Source organism: Cygnus olor, chromosome 19 (assembly GCF_009769625.2).
Source record: "Cygnus olor isolate bCygOlo1 chromosome 19, bCygOlo1.pri.v2, whole genome shotgun sequence".
NCBI lineage: Eukaryota > Metazoa > Chordata > Aves > Anseriformes > Anatidae > Cygnus > Cygnus olor.
The window spans coordinates 9,922,773-9,938,439 of NC_049187.1; the positions used below are offsets into that span (position 1 = coordinate 9,922,773).

The following is a 15,667-nucleotide window of genomic DNA, read 5'->3' on the forward strand; positions in this document are numbered from 1 at the left end:
CGAAAGGCAGAGAGGAGCATGCCAGCGGCGTGCGACCCCCCCCCAGCCCCAGAGGCCCCATTTGTGCAAGAGCAGGGCCGCAGCCAGCACCACAGCGAAGCACTGTGGACACCCCTGCCTCTACCCGCTGCTTTCAGCAAGCCTCAGCCCCCCCGGCACCCCTGGGTCACCCCCAGCAGCAGAGCCTCGCTCAGGGCAGCTCTTCCACACCAGGCCCTGGCGAGGCCACACGGCCGGGCCGGCCCCCCAGCCCCCTCACCCCGCTGCCCACAGCTCTCAGCCTCAGCTTCCCTTCAGCCCCCCCCGGCAGCCATCACTCACCGGCAGGAGGCCGTGCTGCTGCCTCTGGTCAGGGCCGCTGCTGCCAGGCAGTGCTGGGCTGGAAGATTCTGGAAGCCCCACAGGGCAGTGCTGGGCAGGATGGTGCTGGAACCCCATAGTGCAGTACCGGGCTGGAAGGTGCTGGAAGCCCTGTGGGCCCCACCCCACAGGTGCAGGTACTTGGCCACTCACAGCACCTGTCCTCATCAGGCACCAGCACACACTCGGACACAGACCCCACCACATCATTTTCTATTTACACATCATTTTCTGCATCGAAAACTTTCACAGGCACAAGCACCACCCGCATGTCTCAGCGACCACCACACACGCGCCGTGGCCCACGTGAGGCCCTGAGGGGAGCAGAACCAGGCCCAGGCAGCACGGCCATGGTGTCAGTGGGAGCCCAGCGAGGTGCGGGCAATGCTGAGGGGCCCCTCCTGCGATCTCCTCACGGGGCAGGGGCTGTCGGCGTTTCCTCAGAGCACACGGACTGGGGAGAAAAGCGGATGCATTCTGTGCATTTAGCTTTACAGCCATTTTCAGCTCTTTGTATTAATTTAAAAATATGCCCATAGAGTGAGAAGCACAGTGTAGGAACGGCCATGTCCCAAGTCCAGGGTGCGGCTGGTTGTGGCTGCGTGTCAGGATGCTCTGGGAATCCGCCCAGGGATGCTGCAAGGGCTTGATTTGGCAAAATAATAATTTATTATACATTTCTCATCTATGAAACTCAAAGAAAGGAAGCCCATGCACTGGCAACCACTATTACCATGGCAGACTGAGTGAGGAGAGGCTCGAGGGCTGGCACTAATCAAATAAAGCTGCAGAGATCAATCTTCTGATCAACCAACATGGAAAAGCTCGAACTGATGCATCTACTCAGCAAAGGCTGATGCAAGATAACACCCCAAAAAGATGAAGCAGGACAGATTCACCTTCAAAAGACACTCATCTTCCAGAAAACATTGTACAGCAAAAAAAGAAATTTAAACTAATGGATTCAGCCAAATTGACCATATCGCTTTATTAGGCAAGTTGAAAAACAGGATTTTGGAATTAGGAGGAAACACAGTAAAGCATGATGGAAAAGGAAACAAATTAGAGGGAACTAGGTAATATTTAGAAGCAGATTGTCACTGTCCATCAGACAGAAATCAGAATAAGGTCAGACACAGGGCTGGCGAGGAACGGAGAGCTGTCATAATGACTGATTTGCAATGCCAGCCCGGCACTGAAGTCCACATGGTGGCAGGTGTTGAGGCTCCTGTTTCACACACGGGAACAATCGTGTGCAAGGGAATCACTGCACAAAAAAGTCAGCACGGAATGAGAAGTCACTCGGTTGGCAACATGAAGCAGAGATGTCATTAAGCTCTTTCCTTCTCTAAAGCCTAACAGGCTACGAGTGCAGGCAAGCACAAAGTTGGTCAGGGCACAGCTTCACATCCCTATGAAGGGCACGTTGCAAGTAATTTATAGCTCACGCCACGGCAGGTAGGAGCAGCAGTCGAGACACTGACCAGGCAGGATCCAGCTGGCAGCTGCTCCTCCTGAGGCCCTACCTACAGCCTCAGCATGACACTGCCCCGAGAACTCCCACATCCCACAGTGTGGAGCAGTGCCCTTTCGCACCCCCAAAATCTCTGCAGAGGCTCCAGCCCCTTCTGTCCGGTGCACTCAGTATGAGGGTGGGCACCTACCCTGTTTCCAATGAACTATGCAAGGCTAGGCTCAGATGGGAGAGGAGAAGATGGCTCATCATCACGTGGGTTTCCAAACTTCATCCTCCATCTCTTAGAAGGGTGCTTTGACCACCTGATGATAGGCTGAACAAAAGATTAATGCAGCCAGAGGCATAGAGCAGATAAAAGGGAGTCACCTGCAGAGCAGGGGGAGGAGAGCTCCAGCTGAGAAGACAAACTCTGAAGCAGGTGGACTTGGGTCTCACACCTGAGCAAGCACTGACATTATAATTAGCTCAACATCTCCCTTTCCAACTGTGTTTTGAAAGAAAGCATCTAGGACTGCGTGGCAAGTAAAGTGATCCAGGCAGAGAGAGCGATTAAGTTTCAAGAGCCAAATCAAGTTTAGGCAGAGGAAAAATTTCAAGCAACTTAGACTACAACAGCTCCATGCAGAGTAACAACTCATTTACATTGAGCAAGGAGTCACCTAGTGAATTTAGGTGCATTCAGGCTAGATCCAAGCCTGCAGGGAAGGGGAATGACTGGACTGAAATTCTGGACACACTTGCCTCAAATCTGCTTTAGATGTTTAGGTGGTTTATTTTGATTTATATCCAGTGAAAAATACCAGACCCAATGAGTCTGATAACAAGAAAGATCTCACTGGTATGCAATGTTTATATATAGCATTCAGTATTCCGTTTGTGAGCATATTATTCTCTGAAAATAATATATAGAAAAGTACTATTAAAAAACAACACTTGCATACCTTTCGTTATTGCTTCTTCGGCTAGAAAGCTATCTCAGGATTAACAGATTATCAGTGCATTAGCATTCATATTCTGAATTTTGCATCTCTGGTCATTTTCTTGTGTTTGCGCAGACTGCTAACTTAAAAGCTACGTGAAATTGCTTTGGATGCTGAATAATATTGCGAGGAAATTGCATTAGATGGAAGGGAAGGAAAGTGTGACTTTGTTGTGAGGTCTCTGAAGTACACTCCTATTTTACTGCAAGACCCCCCACCTCCCACCCCCGAGAATAATACGGCATTCAATTTTCCAATTATATAAATATATGAACACCGGGTTACTAGAGGCAGATAATTGAATATTTTATCTATTCTACAAGGGACCCTTCACACTTGAAGCTGGAAATAAATAGGGTATACTGCATCAGCCTGTGTATGCACAGGTTATGAAAATCAGTATTAGATCCAGAGAATATAAAGATCTCAAAATAGAGATCTTGCTAGTGTTCATTATATGCAATAGTTAATTTAATTCACTGATATCAGGGTAACTTATATAATAGCAAAAAAATCTCACAATATTTTAGGGCATAGATTGTACTACTAGAAAGCTCCAAAGAAAGGTATTTGCATTTATACCATTTCAAATCTTAGTTTTCTATAACTCTGTCTTTACAGGACATCAATCACAAGATGAGAGCAACTGTAAGCTATTTTCTAGTAACACACTGCCAATTGCAAGACAAATGTCAGATGTCACAAAATGAGAAGTAACCATTTTTCAACTTGTGAATGCCTTCAAATATATTACAATGAAAGTGTGAAAAAAAAAAATGACCCTTTCAGCTTCATTTGTTCTGACAGCTGCCAGACCTTGGAGTTTGGCATTTTATCTTCATACTGCAATAATCTTTATGAAACTTAAACAAGGCAGAGGGCAGTGGCATTAGTCTACAATCATCCTCTTATGTACAACACAAAGTTTCAAACTGTCTAGCCACTGAAAAAAACAACAATCGTCTACTATTACTCTTATTTCTGTTACAGAGGAAGAAGAGAAGAAGCTACTCCCACATCTGTTATTAACACATGCTAGGTATTAGTTTCTTGCAGCCGCAGCTTGACTTCTGCATTGTATTGCCATGCTACTGATTGCTACTTGGGAAAAACGCATGCTGCTTAAACCTAAAACTCAAGAAAGTAAATTCTAAACTTTTCCTAGAGCAAAAAGTCACTCAATATTGTGTGTGCATTTAGTCCGTGACATTAAATGTGTGGACTTCTGCATTGTATTGCCATGCTACTGATTGCCACTTGGGAAAAATGCATGCTGCTCAAACCTAAAAATCAAGAAAGTAAATACTAAACTTTTCCTAGAGTAAAAAGTCACTCAGTATTGTGTGTGCATTTAGTCTATGACATTAAATGTGTGGACTTTCTCTGTATTGACAACACACTTCATGTATTCCAGGTAACATTTCTGATATGCCAGCCACTGGAACATTTAGATATCAAGATCAGGTAATTTTCTCAAATCCAAGCCTAACTGCCCAGGCATTGTGCCGTCTTACAACTTCGAGATTTTTGACAGTATGATGAACACTAGAACACAAGTAGATTATTAACAGTAAAGAACAGAACAGAGGAGAAAAATCAAGCTATGTAGAGATACATTATGGTAATAAAATATGAGGCAAGAAAAAAAATTGGCTGAGCAGCCCTGAAGTTCTAAGTTACTCGTGTTCTTTACAACCAGTCTCATGTCTCTGCTCCCCCCCAAACCCCAAGAAGAGTGTGATTATGGAACTCACAGTTCATTTCTTGAAAAATAAGACTATTCTGTAGAACTCCTCCAAAAGAGCTCCAGTGGTATAGTCCAGCATTCTTGACAAAACATCCTGTTAAATAATAAAGATCTAATTTGTAGAGAGTTGTACTTACTTAAGGGAAATATGAAGATATGTGCAAAGAAAAAAAAATCTGCTCTAAATGTTAATGCAGTTCCAAATAGGATAACAAACACCCAAAAAGTATATAAGAAAAGCAAACCTAGAATGCAATTAGTTTAGCCTAAAGTCAGTGACAGGATTGGTTTCATTGGAACCTAGACGCCCTCTTACACCTTACACTGTAAGGCTCTTTGCAGAAGCAGTGCTTAGTACCTGAAGACAAAAGCACCACTTAATTAACCAAATTTGACCTTTTTTTATCCTGTGAATAAGTGTGATCTTATTTCTTCTGTGGAAGCAAAAGGATAAACATCTTTAGTTTTTCTTTAAAAATTAACAGTACTTGTCATGGCAAAGACGTACAAAATAGAAGCCAAAATATGATGTCAGTGTTTTAAGATTGACTATAAAAATAAGTACGTAGCCATAGACAATGAGCACATCTGTACTGATACCAACAAATACAGTTCAAGTCGCTGTTTCAGGGTCAAAAGCCTGACGTCTGACCAGAAATGCAATTCCAGCTTTTAGTTCTCCAAGCACATGAGCTATTTGAGACTGCAGCTTCTTACTTGGTTTTCATGATACATTCAGTGCATACAAAATAGTGTAATTCCTTTGACATGCGTATGCCTCTCAGTTCAACCAATCCCATGATGGTGGTTATCATCCCACTGCATTTTTGTTCCTTGTCTTCACACTCTGAATGAAAGCACAGTTTGTCACTGAGGTGTACTGCAGGTTCAATGGAGACGTAAAAAAAAAAAAGCCATTGTGAGGGAGGATCATTATTTGAGAATGGGACCTTGCAGTTGACCTTTTGAAGAGCATAAATAAAAAAGAAAAAGCTGTAATAAACAAATTGTGACCATCGGATGAAGGAATTCAATAGTCTGTTCCATCTACTGCAGTATGTACGTACCTGAAGATTAATTCTCAGTTCCCTCAGTCTCTCCCTGCTCCACCCTGATGAAATAGCACTGCTAATAGCGATGATTTCTATAATCTGCAAATTTACTAGCTGTGACTCTGTGCTTTAGGAGGGGTGTTATGTGCAGCTGCTGTAAGTTGAAGTCCTTCAGTCTGACAAGTAGCAACTGCACTTCGGCGCTCCAGAATCCCTCGTCCACACACCAGGCGCTTTTCATCCAGAGCAGCCAGATGATACTCACAGAAGTCAATCAATGATGCCACTTGCTCGTGAAGAGGAAGTGACTTGTATTTTTTCTGAGCCAGGCAGAAGAAAGCTTCAACAAAGGCTTGCAAACACATTCCTGCAAGGAAAAGGAGTTTAAAGGAGATTCATAACACAGCATGCGCCAGCAAACTGCATTCTTAAAACATAATAAATCTTATTTCTTTGCTACCAAGGCCAAATGTGTATGTGCCATGTGTGAACACATGCGATTGTGCCAGTTGACATCATTTGATTTAAAAAGCAGCCATATACAACGCTCATTAGGAGAAAAAAAAAGGCCAAAAGACAAAGTTTTGTTTGCATGTAACTCACACGTGAGCTCATTTTGTGTTTCAGTACAGCATATGCCCAGGCTGAGTTGCAGACAAGTGATACTCCTTATCATTGAGACTATTGCAGTTTTTACAAACATCAGCCTGACCAGCACCCTGGCATCCAAATCCAAACTGGTACACCAACAACTGGGTTCAAAATGTGTAATTAAACTGACCCATTTTAAAATGTGTAATTAAACTTACCCAAATTACTCTGCCATGTCTCGAGAAAAATGTTTCATTTGTGGAAGGTTCCTTGTTCTCCTTTTCCCCCCAGATGTCTTGACTAATGTTAAGACCCTAGACCTCTACAAGAGTATTTTTGTTTCAACTGAATAAAAACCAAACAGTTCAAATGTACAAAGGGAAAGTGGTGCAGTGCCAAAAAAAATTGCTCTGCTCTAATAAAACTCTACTCTGCCCCTTCACAAACAAAAGTACCCTGCAGAAGCCATACGCTGCAGTACAGAGCTCTTCAGGTGTTCTTTGATCACATCAACCCAGTAACAAATTACCACAGGCAATGGAAAGAGGGGCTGCATATTAACCCTAATTATTATATTTAAACCTTGAAGTAATACCTAATTTAATTCTTAATTAAGAAGCCTGACCGCAATCAGTTTTGCGGAATGCAAGCACCAAGGAACAGTTACAGTTGCTTTGTGTTTTAACTGGCTCCCCCAGTTTAAACATACATTTTAGAAGATTATTTTAGGATGAGATATTGAAATGTTTTTTGCTGTTGTTTTGTTTTGTTTCGTAAACTCAGTGTTGGCTTACTGGTGCCACAGGAAAGGCACCTTTTCAAAATATTACAATTACATTCTGAAGTATAATTTCTCTCAACTCCGACTGCAGGTGGATTGCTTACAGCCTTGGCTGTAGAACAGCTTGAATTGCTGGGTTATCTGAAAGCAGCAGCTGCCAGCTCAGTAAATTATTTTATCAGTCACGGTGAGCTGCAGACAGGGAAAACACCTTTAGTCACATCCACACTTTCTCCCTCACAAGTGACACTCATGTGAAGCATTTAATGAGAAAAGTTAGAAGCTGCTGTTTTACAGCAACAGCAGCAGCTCTTGTATTGGCCACAGCTGGAAGTGGGCCAAACGCAAAGCCATCAGAAATGGGTTTTTTGTTTGTTTAGTGTGTGTGCTTTAACACCTAGAAAACACTGAGACTCAACAAATCTGTTAATTTCTGCAAGCCTTGTTCTTGCTAGTGAAATTCATCAGCTACATAACCGACATACTGAATGCAACTACTCAGTTCTCTCAAAACCTGACTAGATAACGACTTGTACCTGGAAACTTGTCCACATCGGTGAAACTAAGGCGACCCAAACCTACCTAAAGTAGTGCAGGAATCCACACACAAACAGCCACAGCAACCCTGCTACACTATGCCTTCATTTTCTCCCAGCTAACCTTAGGCCTGGATTTATTCTTTCCATCAGCCACATGAGCAGTCTATTTTATTCTCCTTGTGCCTTATCTGACTTCCTAACCAGAGCCTACAGGATATTATTATAACATATCTACGTTCAACTAAGACAAAATAATACTTATCTATTTCATACAAACAGAAAATTCATTAACATTTTGGAAGCATGTTTAAATATTCAGGTAAGTTTATACAGAAATAATTTTACTGTCATGCCTGCCCACACTCAGAAATTACGTGTGTCACTGAGATTATTGATCTTTCTGCAGGAGAGAACTGCAGATCTATTTTCTGCAAGGGAGTACTGATATAAAATACAAGAAATCAGCCTCAGCTGGGAAACCTTCTGATTTTTCTGCTATTTTATCATTCAAAAAAATGCAGGATTATATACATTGATGTCCAAGTTCAACTTCTTGTATAAAAATCTATTTTGAACCAGTTTCTAAGAAGATACCAGCTTGCAGCTCTGTGACCAGCATGCTAGTTTATACCAGCGGCACTGAGATTTCTTTATCCCAAGCTTATTTAAATGCAACCTTGACAATCCACCTTGATGGCCACAATGAGCAGCAGCATGAAACCTTCAACTGTTGTTTCCCTGCTGTAAACTGCTCACAAAAGACATGTCACTAACGATTTTTTTTTATCGCTGTTGAGAAGGGAGTATTAGTGCAATTGAAATTATTCAGTGTTTTACAAAAACTACTGAAGAGTTGCCAAATTCAGACACTCAATTTGATATAGAAACGTAATAGCAATTTTAGAACTTAAGTTATATATTAAATGGTGTATTTACACCATTAATATAAGAAGGAAATAATCATTAAACTCTGCTATTTTGATAGATTACTGCCTTAGATCTAAAAATGTGACCAAAGCAGATGGGGAAGTAACTCACTACTAAAGTAAGGTTGACTGTTTTTCTAGCAAATTATAAGAGTCTTTCTTCATTTTATTCGTTTTCAATACGTTTTCTTCATAACTGCAAATAAACTCACCAACTCACTGCAAACACCTCACTAAATTATATCTAGAATATATGGATCAGTTGCTCATGAAGCTTTTAAAAATGCATTATGCAAAAGTGGTTTCTTTAGCCAGAGAAACACTCTTCATTCTTAATTATTTAATCAAGAAATGCAAACCTTGCTTTTCACTAATAAGGCTGAACATATAGTAAGAATATAGATATTCTGAAATTTTCTAAAGTGTCTCATCTTCTGAATGAAGAACTGAACGTGCTATTAGTGTTATCAACCTCCCACTTTTTGCAGAGGCTGGGTTCCCAGGCTATGTACGTACCCAGGTAAGCCTAAGAATACAGGAAGAGACAACAGAATGCAGACTATGACTGTTTGAAACAAAGATGCTCGAAAACCAACTTTACAAACGTATTTCAGAAGAATTTGTTTTGGACAAATAACAGACTGGAAACTGAAAACACATCACATTTTTAAAGGGAAGACTGAATACTATACCTGGGGAACACAGCAGGGATTTTTAGATGTGAGTAAATCTGGGCCCCTTAAGCAATGCTCTGCTGCCCTAGTGCTGCGTACCATGTTAACACCTTCGTATTATTTCAGAAATATTTGTGTTTACATTAAAAACCTAAGTCCATAAGATAATCAACAGAAGAAACCCTTTGTTGATGATTAGTAACCACCTATTCTCTTGAGCAAATAATTTGCTTTAGTAACCTCAGGAAAACAAACACGCGATGCAATTTGTATTAAGTAACAGGAAATGGGCATCCCGGTATCATCCCCAGCATTCAATACTTCAAAGTCCTTTAATGCTGCAGCAATAGTATGCTACCACTTCGGACAAAATTATATATTCAAACATTTACAAAAATTAGATTTGAAGAGGTTTTTGTTGTGAGAAATACTTTCTAAACTTCACCAATGCAAATACTCACATCGAAAGTTATCTCGCTGATCTGCACATACAAAGTCAGTTCTAGGGCCCAAGGGTTATCAGTGTGGATCCAATGCTATTATAACCATTTCTCACTGAGGGGAAACTAATTACATCCAAGAACGCCTGCCCTTTACTGTGAGCAGAAGATAAGAGCCAAACTCACAGAAGAAGAAACCACTGACATTTCAATTAGTTTGTTTTCCCTTGAAAGGAGTTTATGAAAAATCTGTCTTATAAGCCTAAGAAGTGAAAGGGGATGAACTCTACTGTGGATACAGGTAAACTGAAGACAGTTCATTAAACAGCTTCCCATAGCCACTGTTCTTGACTAACATATTAAAAAAAAATTAGATGACTGATCTGTAATGTCTCTCCCTGAGGTTGCTCAATGGAAAGGACACTCCAAGTGGCACACTGTGGTACAAACCTGGAACTTCCTGCAGAAAGTGCCTCTGACCAGCTGAAAGGAAGAAGTCCAAGAACAAGTGAATCCCCATTAGATATAGAAGCCTTTCAGCCATCCTGAGTACACTTACATTGAGCATTACAACCCACATTGGATGCAAAAATGCTTAAAAGTGACTTAAGTGACTAATGCTCCTGTAAGAACAAACAGCAGCACAATTTGCAACAAGGGGTGCTTGTAGGAGAACGTGCTGCTATTCTTCCTTACTAAGAGCCAATTTAATAGCTGAGCACTGTGGGAGTTTGTGCAGAAACCTACTGTCCTTCCCTGAGCCATCACAAGGACAATGCAAATGGAAAAAAAAAAAAAAAAAAAAGGAGTGTACAGTTGGGCAGGGGAAACTCTCTGGAAAGTAATACTGGTAGTTTTCTTTGTCCCCATAGTAACCCGTTTGGAGAACAGAATTAAATCAAAATGAAGTTAAGCATATTTATTTCTAGCTCCTGCACAGCTTTTTATTTGTTTGATTTTTTGCTAGACCGTGTAAGCTACTCTAATACGGACATATCTTCTTACACTGTAATTAAGTTGGAGGTTCCACTGGGAGTGTTTTTAAATGCTCCTCTGCAAACAGCAACAAGAATTATGCATGCAAAACTGCAAGCATAAAAGGGGAGAAGATTTGCAGAAGATTTGTTCTAATAAATAAACTGAAAACCAACAGTGATCTATTCTATAGATGAAGGTAAATTACCATAGAACTAAATAGAACAATTTGTTGTACATGTACATGCTCAGATTTACATGCCTTGTTCCCAGTATTCTTTACTAAAGTTTGGGGTGTGCTTGAGCTACCAAGCTACAAAAAAAGCTTCCAGAATCTTCAAGAACAGAATAGTGTTACCTGATTCTCTGTGATCGATTCCCATGCTGTTCCACCTTCTCGTGATATCAATGTATAAGATATCTACGGAAGCCATTGAAAAGTTGCTGTTACTCAGTTTGCAGTTTCTGTTAAAAATGAACAACAAAAAAGAAGTCTGTTTACTTCCAAACTTCCAAGGTAGCAAAACTTATGCAAGAGCAATGGAGAGAACAATGGGAGCAAAGTTTACCTGCATCATTATGTACACACCTATCATAACACACTTAGTCTAACCAAAGACATACAGCAGATGCCAAACAAACCAACGTTCATTGAGTGTATATATCTGAAATGGTAAAGGCCCTGCGTTTTTCATATGCAGAACATCTTGTATATGTAAGTAGCCCTGCTGTCTGTTCAAATCATGTCAGTACCATCTTTGCCAAGAAACGGCTCTGGAGAGGATGAGTGGTCCAGTTGGAGGCATGCATTTAAATCCCATCTGTACATTCAATCTCATGTCAATATCTAGCAACAAAAGGCAGCAGGTCAGATTACAGATTAACTCATCTATCTTGGTTTTGCAACAAGCAAGCAAAAAAACCTGAATATTTAAATATGACTTGACCACCTGTTATACACGGCTTTCTCTGAGGCTGTTGCTACTATTCTTTCTGAGGCCATAGCAGAATGGAGTTAATTGGTACATGGTAAAACCCAACACAAATCTGCACGGACTATCTACATAAAGCACAGTTTGCACAGAGAAATACTCTTATTTGACTGATCCTGTTTGGAAGGGGTTGGAGGAAAGCTTTTAGGCACAGAATCACTTCTTCCCGTCTGAATACTGAACAGATTTATCCTATGTGTTACTGAACACCGCATGGAGAACAGCAGCATCTCTGGATGCATCTTAAGCATTTGGTGATAAGCACATGTGGGAGATCTGACTTGTGTGGTCTAAGCCCACAGTATAGAGTTGATCAGTAGATGAGAATCAGCCATCTGTCCAGGATTTCCAGATGTCTGGCAGCCTGGCTGGAACCAGTGCACATGCCAAAGAGCTGGCCAAAAGTTCTAGCCAGGAAAAAAAAAAGAAAAGAAAAGGATAATTTAAAAGAATCCTAATTTTTAGTAGCCTAAGCAGAGCTCATTTAAAACAGAGGAGAGCTCAGATGTGGCCTAGATAGTCCAAAAATAAAAATTATTAAAAAAAATCTTAGAGCCACATTACGTATTTTTCTAATTTTTTTTTTGAATGAAGAAATCATGGGGGGGGGGGAGGGGCAGATTTTGTTCAGCAAAAATTTGAGTGGATAACCTTTGCAACCACTTGCCCACACACATTTGCACATACACACAAATTACACTTGTGTGCCATTTCGTTCTTGAAAAGTGAGACAGAACACATCTCAGAAACAATCTTCTTTCTGAAAGGAGCAGTAAAGACAGCATTTCAGAAAGAGGCCAGACAATTGACCTAGATCCTCTGGGGGAAAATGAAGAAAAATATTTGCTAATATTAAAAAGTTTAAGTTAACACGCACGAGGAAACTGCGAAGAGTATTCATTAAGATATGACAATTTATTTTAATATTATTAAAAGAAAATGTTGGCATTTATACTGTGCTCATCTGACAAGTGCCAAGTTAAGGCTGGACCAAACAATAGAAAATACAGAACTGGAAAACATCCTGCACTGGTCTATGGATAGAGCAGATGCCTTCAGTATTTTTCTATATATCTGTAATTTGTATATATCAAATTGTTTATATTCATTCCTGAATACTAAATGCATCTGCATAGAAACAGAATCTATATTTTAAGACTACATCTGCTGCTTATTTTGTCACTGTCAATGAAAGACAGAACATGAGACATTTGTACCATGACAAGCACAGATCCATCCATTAAAAAGAATGAAAAAAATAAAAAGTATGTGGAAAAAAACAAATTGAGTTCCTTGCAACTGCAAGTTGCAATTTCATAATGCAAATCCTTAGTGGGCAATGCATTGCACTGGCATTTGGAAATCCTTTACTTTGGCCTGAGGCAGAGAGCTGTGGCCCCACAGCTAGCAAAATCAGATCTCAAGTGATCCAATTTCAATTGTCACTTTTTCACAATCGTATTCCTGAGGTTTACTAGAAGGTACATGCTGACAAGGACTGCAAATAGTATCTCTCAAAGTACCACTGATGTGCTGTAGAACAAAGACCCACATTTCTACTAGACACAATCATATGTCAGGCATTTGGGGAATTTGGAAGTATACATAGGGTTTTATATTATTATTTTTAATATGCAATGTTTCAATGAAACTTAAGAGGTAAAGTTCTTTGAAAGGTATTACTAAGTCTACCAGCTAAAAGTGTAAAGCTGCTAAGGCCTATTTTTATCCAACAAAATTTAAAATAAGCACAGCTAAAGTACTGCTACCCAGTAGGGCTTTGAGTTTCTAACTTCTGTGCTACACCTCATTTCATTCCTAAAGAAAACATATTACTAACCTTATAAACGTTCGGAAACCTGTTGGCCCCAACTTTGTTGTCCCTTTTACACCAAGAAATCGGATAAACAACGCAGCCACTTTGTCCACAAGTCGCAGATAATTGAACTGCTTAGCATACTTTGGAAACACCTGCTTGAGACAAAGGGAAGGCAGGCCTGCCTCCGTAGTTTTGCTGGTATCATATTCCAGTCCGTCTGCTGGTCCTGCATCCAGTAGCTCATCTTTTGTTTCCGACACGTGCTCTGAAGTCTGAGATCTGTAACATAAAATAATTGTATTTTATGTTAATCTTACTCTTGCAAGATTCAATAGTTGTCTTTCTGCATTTTTTTTTTTGTTACTACCAGCATCAAACTAATTTAGGTTAAGAAGCGAGTTTCATGAAATTTCATGGAGCATTTCATGGGAAATATTTAGAGATTATTATAATCTAATGCTGTTTTAAAACTTATTTTCCAATAATGATTAGAAGCTCTTAAGTTCCCTGATAAGTGAGGAACAAAAAGCACATTAAGATATGTTTGCAAAGAATAAATTCTGTCAGTATATTCAGAAGTGATACAGTTCATATAAACGCATACAGGCACAAGTCAGAAGACAATTTCTGGGCAATTTTTTTTTTTTTTTTTTTTTTTAACAAATCCTCTGTGAATACTGTCAAAATATATTATTTCATCTTCATTGTTGTTGCCAAATTCTCTAAATAAAGCTGGTTGAGACAAAGATTAAGAAATGAATATCACGTTTATTCAGCATGACATTTTTACATTTTTTCTGCTTTTGACACACCTAAATAAAATTGAAGATTGCTATTGTCACAAGCTCAGAAAGTCTGATAGCTGGTGGTAATTATTTGGCGCCCACTAAGTATACACAGGTTTTCATTTTCTTTCCCGTTGTTTTTCTAAGTACACATCATCAAGAATATAATTCACACTACGTATTTAAAAATTAGTGCTTTTACTACATTGATCTTTTGTGCTCCTGAGCAGATTTGGTGTCCTTCATAAAGTTCTGTTCCAGCAGAGAGTAACAATCAACATAGTTATTATCCACCCACAGTACTGAAAAAATTATCAAGTCAAATCTACGGCAAATCTGTACCTTCCAACTCTGCTTCTAAAAGGCAGCAGCTTTCCTTAGCCCACTTCCAACCATCCTGTAGTCAGTCACCCGTACCAAATATTCCCAAGGGATTTTTAGCCTTTCTCCTAAGTTCCCCTGAAAGGCGTTAATCCATTGACACACTGTGTCTTCTTTCAGTCTAAATACTTCAAAGTAATGCTTTTAACTTCCAGTGAGAGGCATAATGAAAATAAATGTATGGCAATGTTAACACCAAGGAAAAAAGTAAGGACTGCAAAGAAAGTGTGAATTACGTTGTGATATCTAATTTCTAAAAAAGCCACTTTTGGAGCCAAATTTTGAGCTCTCAGAATCTGGGCTTTGAATTTGCTCCTTGACACCTACGGATGACAGCAGCTCACCCTCAGCTGCACCACCTGCAGGCTGTGAGCCCAGCTGTGACTGCTCAGCACCGAACCACGCAGGAGGCTTCTCCCTGCAGCAAATGCCACCTCTGGGTTTGTTTAGATGAACTGCAAAGATGAGGCCACAACAGTTCTTTGTGAAAAGCATCTGTGTTCAGCCTCATTTGGTGTTCGTGTAATTTTAAGTGCTAAGCCATTGCTGCTCTGAGGGACTGTCACGCTGCATTTCAGGGAGTTCTCTTCTGGTAAGCACACTACTGTTAAAAAACTTTCAAATAATGGTACTTGTTTTGTAACCACACGGGTTTTCACCAATGTTGAGTAACCGTAATTTTTTGATGAATGAAAGTTTTTAAAAAGTCTTTAAAAAACCTGAGGCAGTGCTTTAATAACATTCCTCTCCTGCAAATAGCAACGAAGAAAGATAATGTAACATTTGTCTTTAGTTAAAGCTTAAAATATGAATTCCTAATTTCATTCTTTTTCATGTGAGATTGGATGGTGATTTCACTGCCATCAAGTACCTTCTGGAGGCCAAACGAGTCAGAGTATGTACAGCCAAGAAAATAATTGTGCTGTCTTCTATTTTTAATCCTACGAGGTCTGTTCATGAATTTAAAATTCCAGTCTTCATCCAGAGGAACTAGGACATGACCAAATGTAGAGCCGTGAAGAAGGTTACATTGTTTGTAACATAACTCTCATTTAATTAAGCCTCTGCAGAACTGTAGTCATGTGTTGCTGTTCAGAAAAATCCTGTAAGCTTTCTAATTGTAAACGCAGTAGTATTTTGGATTTAGA

At 40.0% G+C, this 15,667-nt stretch overlaps 1 protein-coding gene across 3 annotated transcripts in view; it reads right to left on the reverse strand.

Moving 5' to 3' along the window:
- Nucleotides 1-1,323: 1,323 nt before the first annotated feature.
- Nucleotides 1,324-15,667, reverse strand: part of TTLL11 (tubulin tyrosine ligase like 11) — a 48,128-nt gene continuing 33,784 nt past the window's right edge. The window contains exons 7-10 of one of the 3 annotated variants that reach the window (XR_005813745.1): nt 13,375-13,632; nt 10,901-11,007; nt 5,632-5,983; nt 1,324-4,658 (exon numbers count right to left, since the gene is read on the reverse strand). Coding sequence is in view for 1 of the 3 variants with exons in the window: in XM_040531256.1 (XP_040387190.1) it covers nt 5,727-5,983; nt 10,901-11,007; nt 13,375-13,632 (622 nt within the window). In the remaining 2 variants the exon portion in view is untranslated. Of the gene's footprint in view, nt 5,984-10,900; nt 11,008-13,374; nt 13,633-15,667 lie in introns of all 3 variants that reach the window. The other 2 variants (XR_005813746.1, XM_040531256.1) reach the window with 2 other exon arrangements.